The sequence below is a fragment of the Phyllobates terribilis genome, unplaced genomic scaffold (assembly GCF_046119375.1).
Source record: "Phyllobates terribilis strain yellow unplaced genomic scaffold, ASM4611937v1 Scaffold_56__1_contigs__length_8794411, whole genome shotgun sequence".
NCBI classification, from domain to species: Eukaryota; Metazoa; Chordata; class Amphibia; order Anura; family Dendrobatidae; genus Phyllobates; species Phyllobates terribilis.
Window position 1 is genome coordinate 1,507,986 of NW_027362816.1, and position 19,696 is coordinate 1,527,681.

Sequence of the window (19,696 nt, forward strand, 5' to 3'; positions counted from 1 at the left end):
TACACAGCTGATAGTCCCACTGAATAGACTGTTAGAATTTGTATTATGGCAAGAAAAAAGCAGCTAAGTAAAGAAAAACGAGTGGCCATCACTACTTTAAGAAATGAAGGTCAGTCAGTCCGAAAAATTGGGCAAACTTTGAAAGTGTCCCCAAGTGCAGTTGCAAAAACCATCAAGCGCTACAAAGAAACAGGCTCACATGAGGACCGCCCCAGGAAAGGAAGACCAAGAGTCACCTCTGCTTCTGAGGATAAGTTTATCCGAGTCACCAGCCTCAGAAATCACAGGTTAACAGCAGCTCAGATTAGAGACCAGGTCAATGCCACACAGAGTTCTAGCAGCAGACACATCTCTACAACAACTGTTGAGAGGAGACTTTGTGCAGCAGGCCTTCATGGTAAAATAGCTACTAGGAAACCACTGCTAAGGACAGGCAACAAGCAGAAGAGACTTGTTTGGGCTAAAGAACACAAGGAATGGACATTAGACCAGTGGAAATCTGTGCTTTGGTCTGATGAGTCCAAATTTGAGATCTTTGGTTCCAACCACCGTGTCTTTGTGCGACGCAGAAAAGGTGAACGGATGGACTCTACATGCATGGTTCCCACCGTGAGGCATGGAGGAAGAGGTGTGATGGTGTGGGGGTGCTTTGCTGGTGACACTGTTGGGGATTTATTCAAAATTTAAGGCATACTGAACCAGCATGGCTACCACAGCATCTTGCAGCGGCATGCTATTCCATCCAGTTTGCTTTTAGTTGGACCATCATTTATTTTTCAACAGGACAATGACCCCAAACACACCTCCAGGCTGTGTAAGGGCTATTTGACCAAGAATGAGAGTGATGGGGTGCTACGCCAGATGACCTGGCCTCCACAGTCACCAGACCTGAACCCAATCTAGATGGTTTGGGGTGAGCTGGACCGCAGAGTGAAGGCAAAAGGGCCAACAAGTGCTAAGCATCTCTGGGAACTCCTTCAAGATTGTTGGAAGACCATTTCCGGTGACTACCTCTTGAAGCTCATCAAGAGAATGCCAAGAGTGTGCAAAGCAGTCATCAAAGCAAAAGGTGGCTACTTTGAAGAACCTAGAATATAAGACATATTTTCAGTTGTTTCACACTTTTTTGTTAAGTATATAATTCCACATGTGTTAATTCATAGTTTTCATATATATACAGTACACACCAAAAGTTTGGACACACCTTCTCATTTAAAGATTTTTCTGTATTTTCATGACTATGAAAATTGTACATTCACACTGAAGGCATCAAAACCCAGATGGGTGGTGACCATGGCGGCCATTTTGAAGTCGGCCATTTTGGATACAACTTTATTTTTTCAATAGGAAGAGGGTCATGTGACACATCAGACTTATTCAGAATTTCATAAGAAAAAGAAAAAAGTTTATGACCACTTATAAAATGTGTTCAAATTGCTGCCCATTGTGTTGGATTGTCAATGCAACCCTATACCACTGATTGCAACTCTGCAGATGAAATGCTGGCACAGGCTTCCAGTATCCGTTGTTTCAGATGCTCTACATCTCGTATCTTCACAGCATAGACAATTGCTTTTAGATGACCCCATAGATAAAAGTCTAAGGGGGTCAGATCTGGAGACCTTGGTGGCCATTCTACTGGCCCACGACAACCAATCCACTTTCCAGGAAACTGTTCATGCAGGAATGCTCGGACCTGACACCCATAATGTGGTGGTGCACCATCTTGTTGGAAAAACTCAGGGAACGTGCCATCTTCAGTACATAAAGAGGGCAACACATCATCATGTAGCAATTTCAGATATCCAGTGGCATTGAGGTTTCCATTGATGAAGAATGGCCCCACTATCTTTGTACCCCATATACCACACCATACCATCAAGATACGAGATGTGCAGCATCTGAAACAACGGATACTGGAAGCCGGTGCTAGCATTTCTTCTGTGGTGTTGCGATCAGTGGAAGAGGGTTGCATTGACAATCCAACACAATGGGCAGCACTTTGAACACATTTTATAAGTGGTCATAAACTTGTAAAAAACTCATGAAAGAATACAGTTACATTAAAACCAAGCTCACCATTGTTTTTCTTATGAAATTCTCAATAAGTTTGATGTGTCACATGACCCTCTTACCATTAAAAAAAATAAAGTTGGATCCAAAATGGCCGACTTCAAAATGGCCACCATGGTCACTACTCATCTGGAAAAGTTTTCCCCCTCCCATATACTAATGTGCCACAAACAGGAAGTTGATATAACCAACCGTTCCCATTTAATTCAAGTGTATCCATATAAATGGTCCACCCTGTATATATTGCGTCTTATAAACGGTACTCGCAAATCAACTGGGAGCTGAGGTTACCAGTATGGTGCGGGATGTTTGGCCTACTTATAATGATTTGCTGGATTGTTTTAGCTTATAACAAAAGTTAAGTACCGACACGTGTAACCGATTCTTGACTCTGCATAATACAGAAGAAGCATCCATGAAGTGTTGTGCCTGCTATCTGATGTATATTAAGTTCTTGTAAAGTTTATTTTTGGACTTTGGTCTCCCTCATTCATCTCCATACCATCTGGTCCGGGTTATGTATATATGGTTATATTTATGTTTTATATTGGGATCTGTGATTTCAGTCTACTCCACTGTGTATAGGATGTCTATAGGTTAATAGAGTATAGTAAAGTTGTTATGGACGTGACTCAACCAATATTGTGTAGTGAGTCTGTTGTTCCTATAGTGACGGATGTTTCTTGTTGCTAAAACTGATTTTTTTTTTCATGTTAAACTTTTTTTTAAACTTTTTTTAACCCCTTAAGCCCCGCGGGTGGTTTGCACGTTAATGACCGGGCCAATTTTTACAATTCTGACCACTGTCACTTTATGAGGTAATTACTCTGGAACGCTTCAATGGATCCCCCTGATTCTGAGATTGTTTTTTCGTGACATATTGTACTTCATGATTGTGGAAAAATTTCTTCGATATCACTTGCGTTTATTTGTGAAAAAAACGGAAATTTGGCAAAAATTTTGCAATTTTCAAAATTTGAATTTTTAAGCCCTGAAATCAGAGCGATATGTCACACAAAAGAGTTAATAAATAACATTTCCCACATGTCTACTTTACATCAGCACAATTTTGGAACCAAAATTTTTTTTTGTTAGGGAGCTATAAGGGTTAAAAGTTGACCAGCGATTTCTCATTTTTCCAACAAAATTTACAAAACCATTTTTTTAGGGACCACATCACATTTGAAGTCACTTTGAGAGGTCTTTATGACAGAAAATACCCAAAAGTGACACCAGTCTAAAAACTGCACCCCTCAAGGTGCTCAAAACCACATTAAAGAACTTTATTAACCCTTCAGGTGCTTCACAGGAATTTTTTGAATGTGGAAGAAAAAAATGAACATTTAACTTTTTTCACAAAAATGTTACTTTAGACCCAATTTTTTTTATTTTCACAGGGGTAACAAGAAAAAATGGACCCCAAAATTTGTTGTGCAATTTCCCCTGGGCACGCAGATACCCAATATTTGGGGAAAAAACACTGTTTTGGCGCACGGCAGGGCTCGGAAGGGAAGGAGCGCCATTTGACTTTTTGATTGTAAAATTTGCTTGAATAATTAGCGGACGCCATGTTGTGTTTGGAGAGCCCCTGTGTGCCCAAACTTTGGAGCTCCCCCACAAGTGACCCCATTTTGGAAACTAGACCCCCCAAGGCACCTTTCTAGATGCATAGTGAGCACTTGGAACCCCCAGGTGCTTCACAAATTGATTCGTAAAAATGAAAAAGTGAAAAAAAAAACACTTTTTCATTTTTACGAATCAATTTGTGAAGCACCTAGGGGTTCCAAGTGCTCACTATGCATCTAGATAGGTGCCTTGGGGAGTCTAGTTTCCAAAATGGGGTCACTTGTGGGGGAGCTCCAATGTTTGGGCACACAGGGACTCTCCAAATGCAACATGGTATCCGCTAACAAATTGAATGAAAAATCGGTTCAAATTGTTAGCGGACACCACGTTGCGTTTGGAGAGCCCCTCTGTGCCCAAACTTTGGAGCTCCCCCACAACTGACCCCATTTTGGAAACTAGACCCCCCAAGGCACCTTTCTAGATGCATAGTGAGCACCTGGAACCCCCAGGTGCTTCACAAATTGATTCGTAAAAATGAAAAAGTGAAAAAAAAAACACTTTTTCATTTTTATGAATCAATTTGTGAAGCACCTGGGGTTCCAAGTGCTCACTATCAATCTAGATAGGTGCCTTGGGGGGTCTAGTTTCCAAAATGGGGTCACTTGTGGGGGAGCTCCAATGTTTGGGCACACAGGGACTCTCCAAATGCAACATGATATCCGCTAACAAATTGTCGGCTCAAATTGTTAGCGGACACCATGTTGCGTTTGGCGAGCCCCTGTGTGCCCAAACTTTGGAGCTCCCCCACAAGTGACCCCATTTTGGAAACTAGACCCCCCAAGGCACCTATCTAGATGCATAGTGAGCACTTGGAACCCCAGGTGCTTCACAAATTGATTCATAAAAATGAAAAAGTGTTTTTTTTTTCACTTTTTCATTTTTACGAATCAATTTGTGAAGCACCTGGGGGTTCCAAGTGCTCACTATGCATCTAGATAGGTGCCTTGGGGGGTCTAGTTTCCAAAATGGGGTCACTTGTGGGGGAGCTCCAATGTTTGGGCACACAGGGGCTCTCCAAACGCAACATGGCATCCGCTAACAATTTGAGCCGATTTTCCATTCAATTTGTTAGTGGACACCATGTCGCATTTGGAGAGCCCGTGATGTGCCTAAACAGTGGAGCTCCCCCACAAGTGTCCCCATTTTGGAAACTATACCCCTCAAGGATTTTATTAAGATGTATAGTGAACATTTTGAACCCAGAGGTACGGCACAGAATTTGTTTACATTAGGTCATCATATTGAATAAGTTGTCATTATTCTTGAGCGCAAGTGCTCGCTACTTGAGTTTGCATCGGGTACTCAGGTATGCACCATGTACAGCGTGTGCTCGAGTGACATGCTCGAGTCCCTGCTCCGCATGTTTCACGGTTATTAGACACCCAAAAAAAAACATGCGGGGATCGCTCATGCATGGCAGGCAATCCCCGTAAAGTTTTTTGGCCGCGAAGCATATGGGGCAGAGACTCGAGCATGTCACTCAAATACCCACGATACTCAATGCATACCAGAGCACCCGATGCAAACTCAAGTAGCGAGCACTTGCTCTCAACACTAGTCACCATATCGTCATCTTTTTTTCTTACTTTTGAAAAAAATCCCAACCCCAGCCCTAACCCTAGCACAACCCTAGCCCTAGAACAACCCTTGCCCTAGCACAACCCTAGCCCCAGCACAACCCTAGCCCCAAACCCTGCCCTAACCCCAGCACAACCCTAGCCCCAAACCCAGCCCTAACCCTAGCCCAATCCTAACCCAAGAGTTTATTTTTGGCGCCGTTCCTTGTGCGGTATAAGTGATTAGACGACTTTATTCTTCGGGTCGGTGTGATTACAGCAATGCCAGAATCATATGGGGTTTTTATGACTGACAGCTGTCACACACTAAAAGACGCATTTTTTGTAAAATCTAGTTCTTGTATCGCTATATTTTGAGAGCTATAATTTTTCCACATTTTGGCAGACAGTCATGTGACGGCTCGTTTTTCGCGGGATGAATTGACGTTGTTATTGGTGCCATTTTCAGGCACGTGACATTTTTTGATCGCTTTCTATTCCGATTTTTGGGAGGCAGAATAAACAAAAACCAACAATTCAGGAATTGTTTTTTTTCTTTTTTTTTTATTCTGTTCCACGTGTGGTAAAATTGATGAGGTAGCTTTATTCTTCGGGTCAGTACGTTTACAGCGGTACCACATTTGTATCATTTTTCTATGTTTTGGCGCTTATACACAATAAAAGCTATTTTATAGAAAAAAATATTTTTTAGCATCGCTTTATTCTGAGAGCTATAACTTTTTTATTTTTCGGCTGATGGAGCTGTATGGCGGCTTGTTTTTTGCGGGACGAGATGACGTTTTCAGCGGTACCATTTTTATTTATATGCGTCTTTTTGATCGCGTGTTATTCCACTTTTTGTTTGGCAGTATGGTGATAAAGCATTGTTTTTTGCTTCTTCTTTTTTTACCGTGTTCACTGAAGGGGTTAACTAGTGGGACAGTTTTATAGGTCAGGTTGTTCCGGACGCGACGATACCAAATATGTGTACTTTTATTGTTTTTTTTTTTTTTATAATAATATTTATTGATGGGTACATTATATTTTTATTTTTGGTGTATTTTTTTTATTTTTTTTTTATATTTTTGCACATTTTTTTTTTTTTTCCACTTTCACACAGTTTATACACTTTATTACTTTGTCCCACTCTGGGACTTTCACTGTTTTTTCTCTGATCGCCTGCATGGCACAGGAATGCAGCACCATCCCTATGCCATGCAGGCTGTCAGAAGTGCACAGTGTGAAGATTGCTTGGAGATGCACTGCGCATGTCCAAGCAATCTTCCTGCTCTCTGGTGACCCGGATGTTGTCATGACGACATCGAGTCGTCATGGCAACACCCGGGAAGCCTTTGCAGACTGCGCTGGAAGCCGGAAGAGGAGGTGAGTATCGTCGATCACCTCCCCTTGCCCCCGCAATGCCGCGATCGACTTCGATCGCAGCATCGCGGGGGTTAATGTGCTGGGAGCGGTGCAGGACCGCTCCCTGCACATAGTACCGGGTGTCAGCTGTGACAATCAGCTGACACCCGGCGGCGATCGCGCCCGCACAGCCTGTGTGCGCGCCCGATCGCCATGACGTACTAATACGGGTCTGGCTCTTAAGTCCCAGGGCACAGACGCGTATTAGTACGTCAGATGTTGTTAAGGGGTTAAACAACTCTCCTTAGTGCGATCATACAACATACAAGCCTCTGATTGCTCAGATAATGCACTGTACTACTGTAGTGCTGTGTATCATCACTGACTGTCACTGTAATACTAATGGCCCCATACACATGAGATAAGTGTTAGCCGTCTGCCAAATGACCGTTCAGCCATCTCTCCCGACTCCCCCAATCACACAAATATTCCAGCTTTCCTGTGGTCTGTATGAGAGTCACCTCCAGACTCCTCTAGCGGAGGATTATCTACAGGAAGAACAAACAGATTAGCCTCTGAAATTCAGGCCCCCAAATATATTATATAGTCAACCAACTTTCATGCAGCTTTAGTCTAATGTGTATGGGCGCTTTAAAAAGTAACTTATTGAATGCCACCTCGGGCCCGGCCCTAATAGACTTTTGTACATTAAAGGCCCAGGCACCATTATTAGGCATTTATATATCGTAGTACCTAGGAGGCCCCATACTATCAAGACCTTGGGGGAGGAGGGACATTCAGCAAAACTCTACCAAACCTTCTTAGATGCCATGTTTGTTTCTGTCAGCAGCAAGTGGTTAAACTGCCAGGGTTTTTGTTGCAGCCACACCTGTGCCATCCCTGCGGTGTACATCTATGTTCTGATGCCCAAAAGAGGTTTTTTGTTTTTCTTAAATGTTTAACGTATTAAAAATAAGAAAATTTCTTTTTTCATGTTTTTTTCTTTTTACAAGAATTGTTGGTACCAATTTTCTTTTGAAACATTTTAATATCTGCTTTATTTCTGGTGTTTTTCTTGCAATATAGGAAAGCCTAATGTCGTCCTCATCATGAAGTAGTTATTTCTCATGTCACGTGTAATGAATATCTCCTGCAGTATTGCTAATGCCGATTCCAGTGTTGGTAAATGAGACGAGAATTAGCGTTATGGAAGATGAGTCTATGAGAAACGTGATCAGCTACAGACTCCGAGGAAGAAACTGCTTGTTGTCTGTGGCCTAAAATATATAGGTTTTATTACTAGATGTAAAGAAGAAAACTAAATACTGTAAAATAATAACTCTCATATGTTTCCCCTTATTATCTCCAGTAATTGTATTATTACACCGGATATTTATGATGTTACATCGGCTCATTTTCTCATTCAGGTCTCTATAATATCAGATCCTCTCAGTGAAGATCTTCTAGATAAGAGAATTTTCCTGATTTACCCATCAAGGATGAATATGGACAGAGACAAGATGGCGGAGAGGATATTACACCTCACCCTAGAGATCCTCTTCCGGCTTACTGGAGAGGTGAGAGATTCTGATGACGTCACATTACATCATTATCTATGGGAATAACAGATGGACAGAACTGGAGAGGTGAGGACTCTGGAAATGTCTGGAGTGAGATTTATTAATGTGTCTCCATAACCAGGATTACACAGTAGTGAAGACCTCTAGAGAGCGCTGTCAGGACCCTGTGTCTGAGGGATGGAGAAGACCCCTGAGCCCAATCACAGGTCCTCCACCTCACCCCCTGATACATGAGGACATCAATGACCAGAAGATCCTAGAACTCACCTACAAGATGATTGAGCTGCTGACTGGAGAGGTGACACTGCTGGGAATGCTGGGACATTATACAGTAACACTATTAAGGATTGGGGGATGACTGTATCATTGTATGTGTCAGGTTCCTATAAGGTGTCAGGATGTCGCTGTCTATTTCTCCATGGAGGAGTGGGAGTATTTAGAAGGACACAAAGATCTGTACAAGGTCGTCATGATGGAGGTTCCCCAGCCCCTCAAATCACCAGGTAATAGACAGGACTAAATACACACGGCCTATAATTATCTGTATGGGTCATTCCACATCAAGTGGACCAGTTTTAAAAATCGTCCCTACTCGACCTTCTCCGATTTTGCTGAAAATTTCTAAGGATGTACATGTATGTTTGAAAAGAGGTTCTGTAAATTTTTAGGGCCAGATCTCAAATACATTGGGCACTGTTGACCTTTCACTGGAGGTTCCACCAAGCCTGCGGCTTCAGCTAAGAGGATTTTGCAAACTTTGGCACATAGCCATTAGAGTTCTACTGTATACTGGCTATGATGCTGAAATTTGGCATACTAGCTCAACTTTTGCTGCTAAACACGATAAAATTATTACCGGCTATGACAAAACAATATTTCGGCCGCAATTTTGTGTCAAAGTAGCTTGTAAAACGCGTTGCATAAAATTTATGCCAAACTTTGCCCATATATAACTCAAGACCAAAAACCAATAGTAACTGGTGCTTTGCCCTGTACACAAAACATCTACATGACTTTGCATTGCTGCAATATCATGGTCAAACCATATGTATTTGTGGAAATATTCACACCCACATATGATGAAAAACTTAAAAAAAACGAATTTTACCTATTTTTAGGTCAAATTTCTCAAAAAGGGTACCCCTAAAATGTATTAATTCTGATATCATTAGAAAGAGCACATTTTTCTCTACAAGGATCATTGGTTTTTTTTTGGAGTCTCTCAGTTTAAGGAAAGAAAAATGCCACTGAACATGGTGTTATTTATGCGCGTAATGCATTGATTTTGTGTTTGATTTTCAGATTCTTATCACATGTTACAGAGTTGTATTGTTGCTAGCAATGTCTATTATAATCAAAAACCTATAAACCTTTTTGTTTATGAAAAGTTATTGACTATTGTTACATTTTAATGCATATATTATTTCTTTTTTAGCGATGGAGAATGAAATTGATGAAGAATCGGCCCAGTGCTCTATCGGCCTTGCGAACAATTCGAAGTGCCACCTTAAGACATTCACCCATAGCATAGAAATTGCTGGGTCGACGAGTGGGACTAAATTTTGACGAACATTCACAAATCTGTTTACACCATGAAACTTCATTCTTGACCAAATATGAGCATTTGCAAAAATCGTGTTGCAATCCTTTTGGGAAGAAAGGTCATAACACCAAAAAGAATTTGCGAGCTATCAATTTGTTAGCAGCTGACCAGTTGAACGAATTTACAAAGAATGATGTGAAGCCTGGCCAGAAGATGTGTGCATCATGTCGAAAAGAATTTGCTAACAGGAAAAAATCAGCTGATCCAGTTTCCTCTGAATCAGATCCAGATGGAATGTAATGTTCTCCTGAAAGTCTAAATTCAAGCTTAACATCCATTGGCATCTCTCCTCTGAAATATCCACGGGTAAGCCAGCGGGATTCACTTGGATATGCAAGGAGAAAGATAAGCCAGGTACAAAATGCATTTTCTAGCAAGATTGCTTCAATTGGAGGGCTTGAGCCGAAAGACATTGAGCAAACAAAAACAGCACAGTGCAAAATGTGTCTGGATTACAATCACCTTTTGGCAGATTTGAAGCAAAAGCTGCAGGTGTCCAGTCGGGCAGAAAAGGTCCAAATCTTGACATTGCACCTAAAAGTTGGTCCATTAAGGCTATATCAGACGAATTCGGTGTCTCTGAACGAATGGTCAAACAAGCTCGAAAGCTTAAATGTGAACATGGGATCTTAGCCTTACCTAGAATCAAGTGTGGCAAGAAAGTTTCTGAGGAAGTGAAGAAAAAGGTGCAGGCATTTTTTTGAGGATGATGAATTCAGTCGAATGTGCCCTGGTAAAAAAGACTATGTATCAGTGCGAATAGCAGGAGAAAAAAAGCAGATGCAAAAGCGACTATTACTGAGCAATATGAGGGAAATGTTTGTTGCCTATCGGGATCGGAATGGCCCTGAAATTGGATTTTCCAAGTTTTGTGAGCTTCGGCCAAAGTGGTGCATAACCTTTGGATCTGCTGGAACACATTCCATTTGTGTGTGTACCATTCACCAAAATGTCAAACTAATGCTTGCAGCATGCCCAATCAATGATGACTACAAAGAGCTCATATGCAAAATGGTCTGTGGAATTGAATCCAAGGACTGTATGCTTGGCCGTTGCGATAAATGCTGTATGCTAGTCAATGTGTTTGTCAACAGTGACCCTGAAGATATTATTGAGTTCAAACAATGGATTCACACTGATCAAGACACGCTTGATACCAAACAACTGACTATAGAAGATTTCATTGAAGAATTGGTTTTGAAAATTTTTAAACTTTGTAGCCATCACTACATCGCCAAGCATCAAAGTAGCTATTTAAAATCGTTGAAGGAAAATCTGAGAGCTGGAGAGCTTGTGATCCTTATGGACTTTGCTGAAAATTACTCATTTATTGTTCAAGATGCCATTCAAGGTTTCCACTGGGAAAATAGTCAATCTACAGTACACCCATTTGTAATTTACTTCAAGGAGTTAAATGGTGAAGCTGCGCAGAACATCAGCTTGTGCGTAATCAGTGATTGCTCACGACATGACACAGTTGCAGTCCACACTTTCTTAACAGTAATTGTGGAGTATCTCAAGACTCTCATCTATGGGATTCGTCATATCCACTACTTCAGCAATGGATCTGCAGCCCAGTACAAAAATTTCCAAAATTTTCTCAACTTGTGCCACCACAATGCTGATTTCAAGACAGCATTATTACAATTCTTAATAGGATTATAATACCAATTCTTAGGGAATTGGTTGTGGTATAACCACCATGGACCAACGCAAGGGTTTGAATAGTGCAGTTACCATTCATTGCTTATTAATAAATAACACCATGTTCAGTGGCATTTTTCTTTTCTTAAACTGAGAGACTCCAAAAAAAAAACAATGATCCTTGTAGAGAAAAATGTGCTCTTTCTAATGATATCAGAATTAATACATTTTAGGGGTACCCTTTTTGAGAAATTTGACCTAAAAATAGGTAAAAAATTTTTTTTTTTTAAAGTTTTTCATCATATGTGGGTGTGAATATTTCCACAAATACATATGATTTGACCGTGATATTGCAGCAATGCAAAGTCATGTAGATGTTTTGTGTACAGGGCAAAGCACCAATTACTATTGGTTTATGGTCTTGAGTTATATATGGGCAAAGTTTGGCATAAATTTTATGCAACGCGTTTTACAAGCTACTTTGACACAAAACTGCGGCCGAAATATTGTTTTATCATAGCCGGTAATAATTTTATCGTGTTTAGCAGCAAAAGTTGAGCTAGTATGGCAAATTTCAGCATCATAGCCAGTATAGAACTCTAATGGCTATGTGCCAAAGTTTGCAAAATCCACTTAGCTGAAGCCGCAGGCTTGGTGGAACCTCCAGTGAAAGGTCAACAGTGCCCAATGTATTTGAGAGCTGGCCCTAAAAATGTACAGAACCTCTTTTCAAACATACATGTACACCCTTATAAATTTTCAGCAAAATCGGAGAAGGTCGAGTGGGGACCACTGGTCCACTTGACATGGAATGACTCGTATGTAAAGAATGAATTCAGTCTCTGTATGTGTTTCCTCCAGATGAATCCAGTAAGAGGACAACACCAGAGAGATGTCCCCGTCCTCATCTTCCACAGGACTGTAAACAAGAAGATCCCAATGTTCCTCAGGATCATCAGGTAGATGGAGAGTAGGTGTCATGAGATCTCCCCTATGATGTGTAGACGGCTGTGAAGGTCTTGTGCTCAGTCTTGTTTTATCCACCAGTATTATATGTTTTATACTTGTGTAATGAGAATGGTGGAGATGGCAGGATTAGAGCTGATCATAGATGGGACTTCTCCACCTGTCTGTGACTTTTACAATATTTGTTTCAGCGTGAAGATCTGACCCATATTAATACTACAGAGACATATGTGAGGGGTGATGAGCGGTGTAAAGAAGAGATTCCTACATATGACTACCCAGGTGAGTAGTGACCACTAAATGCAGAGAAGTCACAGATTCTTCTCAGTCACCGGCTGTGGCTGCTTTATCAGTTCGGTAGTCCGGCTGTATCACAATCGTGTGATCACCATTTTGCCGCTGGAGCATAACATTCGCCTCCATCTGAAAATGTTCAAATGAATTTGTGAATTATGAAAGCCCTGTTCTGTAGAACTTACAACCTGAAGGATCCACCTACCCCGTGGGATTAGGAGACGCTGACCGTTACCTGCCCAGATCTGTAAACTATAAAGCCAAATGACAGCGCACGTAGAATGTGCTGACAAGTGAGAAAATCACTTGAAGTAAAATATTATGATGGGCCTGTAAGAGAAAGCGGAGGGTAATGATGCAATCACAACAGAGTTTCCTTTTATCTAAACTTTAAAATTTATTTTAAATCTAACTTCAAACAGGATTGTGATAAACTATACAGAAAACATTACACCTGTGCCATGATATATCTCTAAGCTGTGCGTGGCTGATGGCTGTAATATACATTTACTCACACCTGCAGGAGATGTGTTGGCTCCAGCCCTGGTTTCATGGATTCACTCAACGTCATAAATTCCATTATGTTTTCGATCCTAATTCAGATTACTGCACAGTCTCTCCTGAAATGGGGGCGCTAATACTTTCTCTAAACTCCAGTTTAGTGTTGGAGGTCTCCCTTCAAACATACTTTGTTGTTAGGGATCTAACATAGAATACATTTTTTTTTTTACAGGTTGTGGTGGGATCGGCCGGCCTCACTTATGTGAGACTCTAATACCCTGGTAGTCTTTGAAAAAAGTTCTCCATTGCTTTTTCAAAATGTCCGAGATCTAAATTTAAGACGCCTCAGCTCTGCACTATTATAAAAAGTTCTCTTTGAATGTCTATTTTTTCTTCTTGAAACTCATCTGATAGAAAATATTGTCCCTTACGATAGTTTAGATTGCCAAGAGCCCCCGAGCCCCATACTCTAATTACCCCAGAGAGGTTTCACCATTAGTTACTCATTTATTACTGATGAAGACTGTTGAGATTGATCATTTCAATAGATGTGTTATTGTCTATACTCACAGTTTTTGACTACAGTAGTTGGTGCCCAAAATATTCTGATTTAACCCCTTCCTGCAGCCAGTTTTGTGTTGTTAATCAGGTCCCATTTTTCTAATCTAACTTGTCACTTTATGTGGTGATAACTTTGAGATTCTTCACAAATGATAATAGGGAACAAATGGACTTTACAAATTATTTTCCAGCTTCTCTTGAATCTGACAATCCCCTATATACAGCTGTACACTTCTGTCTGGGCACATGGCTGGTTAAGAAGGGAAGGAGCGCCATTTAGCTATTTGAATGCAGATCTTGCTGGAATAGTTTGCAGACACAATGTATTGGGGGCACTGTTCATGGTCACCTGGCATCTAAAAAGATGGCTACCACGAACAGGCTTGGCGCTATCTACTCCATTTTCTAGATACCAGGGATTGTCTTGCTCATCACCATTTAACCCCTCTACATGGATCTGGACTTACACAGAGACCCCTAAGCTTGGGCCACAGTGTTACCTGCTGTTCTGTGGTGTGAGATGGGAAGAAGAATAGTCAGGTAGCCGGGTCAGAACATGGAGGTCAGAGAAAATACAAAATCAGAAGACACAAGAGTAATCAATAAGCAGGCTGGGGTCACAACAGGAAACAAATACACAAGCTGGGAGCTGAGGACAGAGGACTGACCCAGAGGAGAACAAGGCTGTATCTGGCCGCTTCCAGCAATATGCTTCCAGCTTTAGTAGGGTGCAGTGCTTTCCAATTGGCTGAAGTAGATTACTTCAGCTGGACCGCTCACACACCCATATTGCCAGACAGGATGATTCCAGGGGAGGAGTCCTGAGGAGATAATTTGCATATTCCCACTGCATTTTGGGGTAAGTGAAGAGTCTCCGCGAGCTCAAAGAACACTGGATTTTGGCTGTTGGAGCTGAAAAGAGGACATCGGTAAACCAGGGGAGGAGTCCTGAGGAGATAATTTGCATATTCCCACTGCATTTTGGGGTAAGTGAAGAGTCTCCGCGAGCTCAAAGAACACTGGATTTTGGCTGTTGGAGCTGAAAAGAGGACATTGGTAAACCGCGCGCCGGCAGGCATTTTGAGGCCTTTTTTTTTAAGCTTTTTTCACTGTTTTCAGAACATTAACAGTAAGAACATGGAAGAGTCCAGGAGCCATTTGGTGAGCTGCATATCCTGCTACATGTTCACAGACTTGCCAGTGGAAAAGCCAAACTTCACATGCCAGAAATGCAAGCTTGTGTCCCTGTTGGAGGAAAAGTTGCGAAATCTAGAAGAGAGGTTAACTACCTTGAAAATCATTAAGGAAGGTGAAGAGTTCTTAGACAGAGCAGAATTATCTCTTCATGATTCAGAAATAGAAGAAATTCGAACTGCACCTGACGAAACAGAGGAATGGAAGCATGTGACCCACAGAAGCAGGAGGATCGAGAGGCAGTCAACACCCATACTGCTCAGGAACCAGTACCAGGCTCTCACGCAGGAGAACCATGAACAAATACAGCAAAATAAGACTTTGCCAGCAATGAATAACCTTGTAAGCCCTCAGAATCCTCCTGGATGGAGAAAGAAAAATGTTGTGAAGAAAAAACGGAGAGTGGTGGTCATGGGGGATTCCCTGTTAAGAGGAACAGAGGCCGCTATCTGCAGACCAGACATAACCTCAAGAGAAATGTGCTGTCTTCCAGGAGCAAAAATTACAGATGTGTCTGACAGGATATCAAGACTCTTCAGACCTACAGATCACTACCCATTCCTGCTAATACATGTGGGGACAAATGACACCGCAAGAAAGGACCTGGAAACCATCTGCAGTGACTTTGAAGACTTAGGCAAGAAAGTGAAAGAATTGGGAGCGCAGGTGGTCTTCTCATCCATCCTCCCAGTGGATGGCCATGGAACAATGAAGTGGAATAAGATTCTACAGGTGAACAACTGGCTATGTCGATGGTGCCGTCAACAAGGATTTGGATTTCTGGATCATGGAATGAATTACCTATACGATGGACTACTTGCTAGAGATGGGGTGCACCTTACGAAGACTGGAAAACATGTATTTGGAAGTCGCCTTGCTACACTCATCAGGAGAGCTTTAAACTAGAACAATGTGGGAAGGGAAGCAAAAGGCCAGAAAAAGCCATACAGCTGACAAATACTATTGAGATCTCTGCTACTGGAAGTGGAAAGGAAGAACAAAGACAAAACAATTTAAATAATAAAAATATGGGAGGAAGAGAAACCAATCACAAACTAAAATGTTTTTATACAAATGCACAAAGCATGGGCAACAAACAAGGAGAATTGGAACTACTAATGCAGGAAAAGAAATATGATGTCATTGGAATCACTGAAACTTGGTGGGACGATACACATGATTGGAATAAAAGGCTAAAAGGATACAACTTATTTGCAAGAAACAGACTTGATAAACGAGGAGGAGGTGTCGCATTGTATGTTAGAAAAGCGTATATCTGCACAGAGATTGAAGCTTCAGAGACTGGGAGTTCTGTGGAAACTGTTTGGGTAAGAATACAAGGAGAGAACAACGGAAAGGACACCATTGTAGGCATTTACTACAGGCCACCTGCGCAAGCTGAAGATAAGGATGAACTCTTTATGTATCAAATGACCAAGTTCTCCAAAAAATATGACGTAGTGGTCATGGGAGATTTCAACTATCCAGACATTTGTTGGGAATCTCTCTCAAGTAAAACTAACAGGTCAAGCAAATTCTTATACTCTCTTGCTGACAACTTTATCTTCCAAAAGGTAGGGGAGAAAACAAGGGGATCTGCTACTTTGGATCTAATCCTTATAAACAGGGAGGAAATGGTTGAGGAGGTAAAGGTGGCTGGGACCCTAGGAGGCAGCGATCATGCTATTATAGAATTTTGGATAACTAGAGGAGGAAGACATGTGAAGACTCCAACTTCAAGGTTAGATTTTAGAAAGGCAGATTTTAAGAGACTCAGAAAGAGAATAGGAGGGATCCAATGGCTGGATGTCCTTAAGGACAAAAATGTCCAGGAAGGATGGGAAATTTTTAAAAATGAGATTCTCAAGACACAATCGTTAACAATCCCGAAAAGTAGGAAGAATGGGAAGCATTTAAGGAAACCAGGATGGATGAACACAGAACTTAAACACATGCTAAAAAGAAAGAAAGAAATGTTTATTAAATGGAAAGAGGGAGGCATATCTAAAGAAGATTATAATGCAGTCTGCAGATCCTGCAGGGACGTATCAGGTTAGCTAAAGCTGACAATGAATTAAGGCTGGCAAGAGATGTCAAAAGCAATAAAAAAGGATTTTGGGGGTATGTCAAAAGTAAAAGAAAAGTCAAAGATGCTATAGGATTTTTACAGGATGAAAATGGAGAAATGGTAAGAGAGGATGTTGAGAAGGCCGAACTTTTTAATTCCTATTTTGCATCTGTTTTCTCTCAGAAAGAAAATGTAACATCAACTGATCTTCACTGTCCTTTTAAAGGAATAGAGGAATCCAAGTTATCTGTAAACAGAAAGATTGTGAGGGAATATTTAGCTAACATAAATGAGTTCAAGTCTCCAGGTCCAGATGAATTGCACCCCAGAGTACTGAAGGAGATCGTAGAAGAAATTTTAGAACCACTCTCCATAATCTTTGAAAATTCTTGGAGAACAGGAGAAGTCCCAGAAGACTGGAGAAGAGCAAATGTTGTTCCTATCTTCAAAAAGGGGAAGGAGGTGGACCCAGGGAACTATAGGCCGGTGAGTCTGACTTCTATACCAGGAAAGATCTTTGAACAAATTATTAAACAACATGTATGTAAGTACCTGGATAAGAATGAAGTGATTAACCAGAGTCAGCATGGGTTTGTAACTAACAAGTCATGTCAGACTAATTTAATTTCCTTCTATGACAGAATCACTGACTGGGTGGATCATGGAAATGCTGTAGATATAGTATATCTTGACTTCAGCAAAGCATTTGACAAAGTATCTCACGCCATCCTTATTGAAAAAATGACCAAGTATGCAGTGGACCAGGCAACTGTTAGGTGGATTCATAACTGGCTTAGTGATCGGACTCAAAGGGTGGTTGTAAATGGCTTCACATCCAGCTGGATGAATGTCTCAAGTGGGGTACCACAGGGCTCCGTCCTGGGACCTGTATTGTTCAACATCTTTATCAATGATTTAGATGAAGGAATTGAGGGTAAACTGATTAAATTTGCTGATGACACAAAGCTAGGAGGGATAGCTAATACTAGAGAAGAGAGAGAGAGGATTCAAAAAGACCTAAATAAACTGGAGCAGTGGGCAGCAACCAACAGAATGGTTTTTAACAGGGAAAAATGCAAAGTACTACATCTGGGCAATAAAAATGAAAAAAGCATATACAGAATGGGAGGAATAGAGCTAAGCAACAGTACATGTGAAAAAGACTTAGGTATACTAATAGATCATAGACTGAACATGAGTCAACAGTGTGATGCAGCAGCAAAAAAGGCAAATACAATTCTGGGATGTATTAACAGAAGCATACAGTCTAGATCACGTGAAGTCATTATCGGTCTTTACTCCTCTTTGGTCAGACCTCATCTGGAATACTGTGTACAGTTTTGGGCACCACATTTTAAAAAAGACATAGACAAACTGGAGCAAGTTCAGAGAAGAGCGACCAGAATGGTGACTGGTCTGCAAACCATGTCCTATGAGGAACGGTTGCAGGATTTGGGAATGTTTAGCTTGCAAAAAAGAAGACTGAGAGGAGACTTAATAGCTGTATACAAATATGTCAAGGGCTGTCACATTGTAGAAGGATCATCTTTATTCTCATTTGCACAAGGAAAGACTAGAAGCAATGGGATGAAACTAAATGGGAGGAGACTCAGATTAGATATTAGAAAAAACTTTTTGACAGTTAGGGTGATTAATGAGTGGAACAGGCTGCCACGAGAGGTGGTGAGTTCCCCTTCAATGGACGTCTTCAAACAGAGGCTGGACAGACATCTGTCTGAGATGATGTAGTGAATCCTGCTTTGAGCAGGGGGTTGGACCAGATGACCCAGGAGGTCCCTTCCAACTCTACCATTCTATGATTCTATGATTCAACAGGTCACAGGCACCCGAATCCTAATGGCTGGACAGAGCCTGCGCCGCCCAGAGCTTCTGGTTCTGACGTCTCCTTCATCACCAGCGCCTCCTGCAGGATGAATAAGGCGGCTCATGGTGACAGAAGCAGACGTCACAGGAGCAGATACCAGAGGAGATGGGACCCACCATTTGCAGAAGCCCTAATATGACAAAATGTCAGAAAACAAAAGCAGTAGAAATCCCCATAAAGTGACTTCATTTTGGAAATTATAACTCTCAGTGAATTAATCTATAGGAGTTTCGATTATTTTGTCTTCACACGCACTTTCTGAAAATTAGCACGCAGTGGATGTTGGAGAGAAAAAATTGCACATTGGCCATTTTTTACCAAACACATAGTGCCCAGATTGTGCTCCAGGAGACACACACCGTAAATTAAGTGGCTTCTTCTCACTATAGTAATGACGAATACATGGATGCTAAATGTTGTTTGGGCACACTGCAAGGCTCAGAAGCGAGGGTGGATTTGACTTCGGGAGAGCGGATTTTGCTGGATTGGTTTATGGAAGCCATGTTGATTCTAAAGAGCCTTTGAGCCACTAATAATGTGGAAACCTCTGTTTGACCTGAGTGGGGACTTGTTTTTTGTGAGATGAGTAGAAGTTTTTATTGGTATCATTTTTCCCTACATAACATTTTTTGATGGCTTCTTGTTCCATATTTTGGAGGCAGAATGAACAAACAGTTGGACACCACGCTCTACTGGTTCATCCTATGAGGTTTCCAATTAGACTGTGAACTGTCATTCTGTCAATAACTTGCCATTTCTACAGACATTTTAAGTACAATTAAC

At 41.3% G+C, this 19,696-nt stretch overlaps 1 protein-coding gene across 1 annotated transcript in view; it reads left to right on the forward strand.

The window, feature by feature from the left end:
• LOC141192272 (uncharacterized) overlaps nucleotides 1-19,696 on the forward strand; it is a 42,292-nt gene that overhangs the window by 2,655 nt on the left and 19,941 nt on the right. The window contains exons 2-6 of the mRNA XM_073661767.1: nucleotides 8,045-8,194; nucleotides 8,319-8,495; nucleotides 8,577-8,700; nucleotides 12,306-12,403; nucleotides 12,602-12,692. Coding sequence (XP_073517868.1) covers nucleotides 8,045-8,194; nucleotides 8,319-8,495; nucleotides 8,577-8,700; nucleotides 12,306-12,403; nucleotides 12,602-12,692 — 640 coding nt within the window. The remainder of the gene's footprint in view (nucleotides 1-8,044; nucleotides 8,195-8,318; nucleotides 8,496-8,576; nucleotides 8,701-12,305; nucleotides 12,404-12,601; nucleotides 12,693-19,696) is intronic.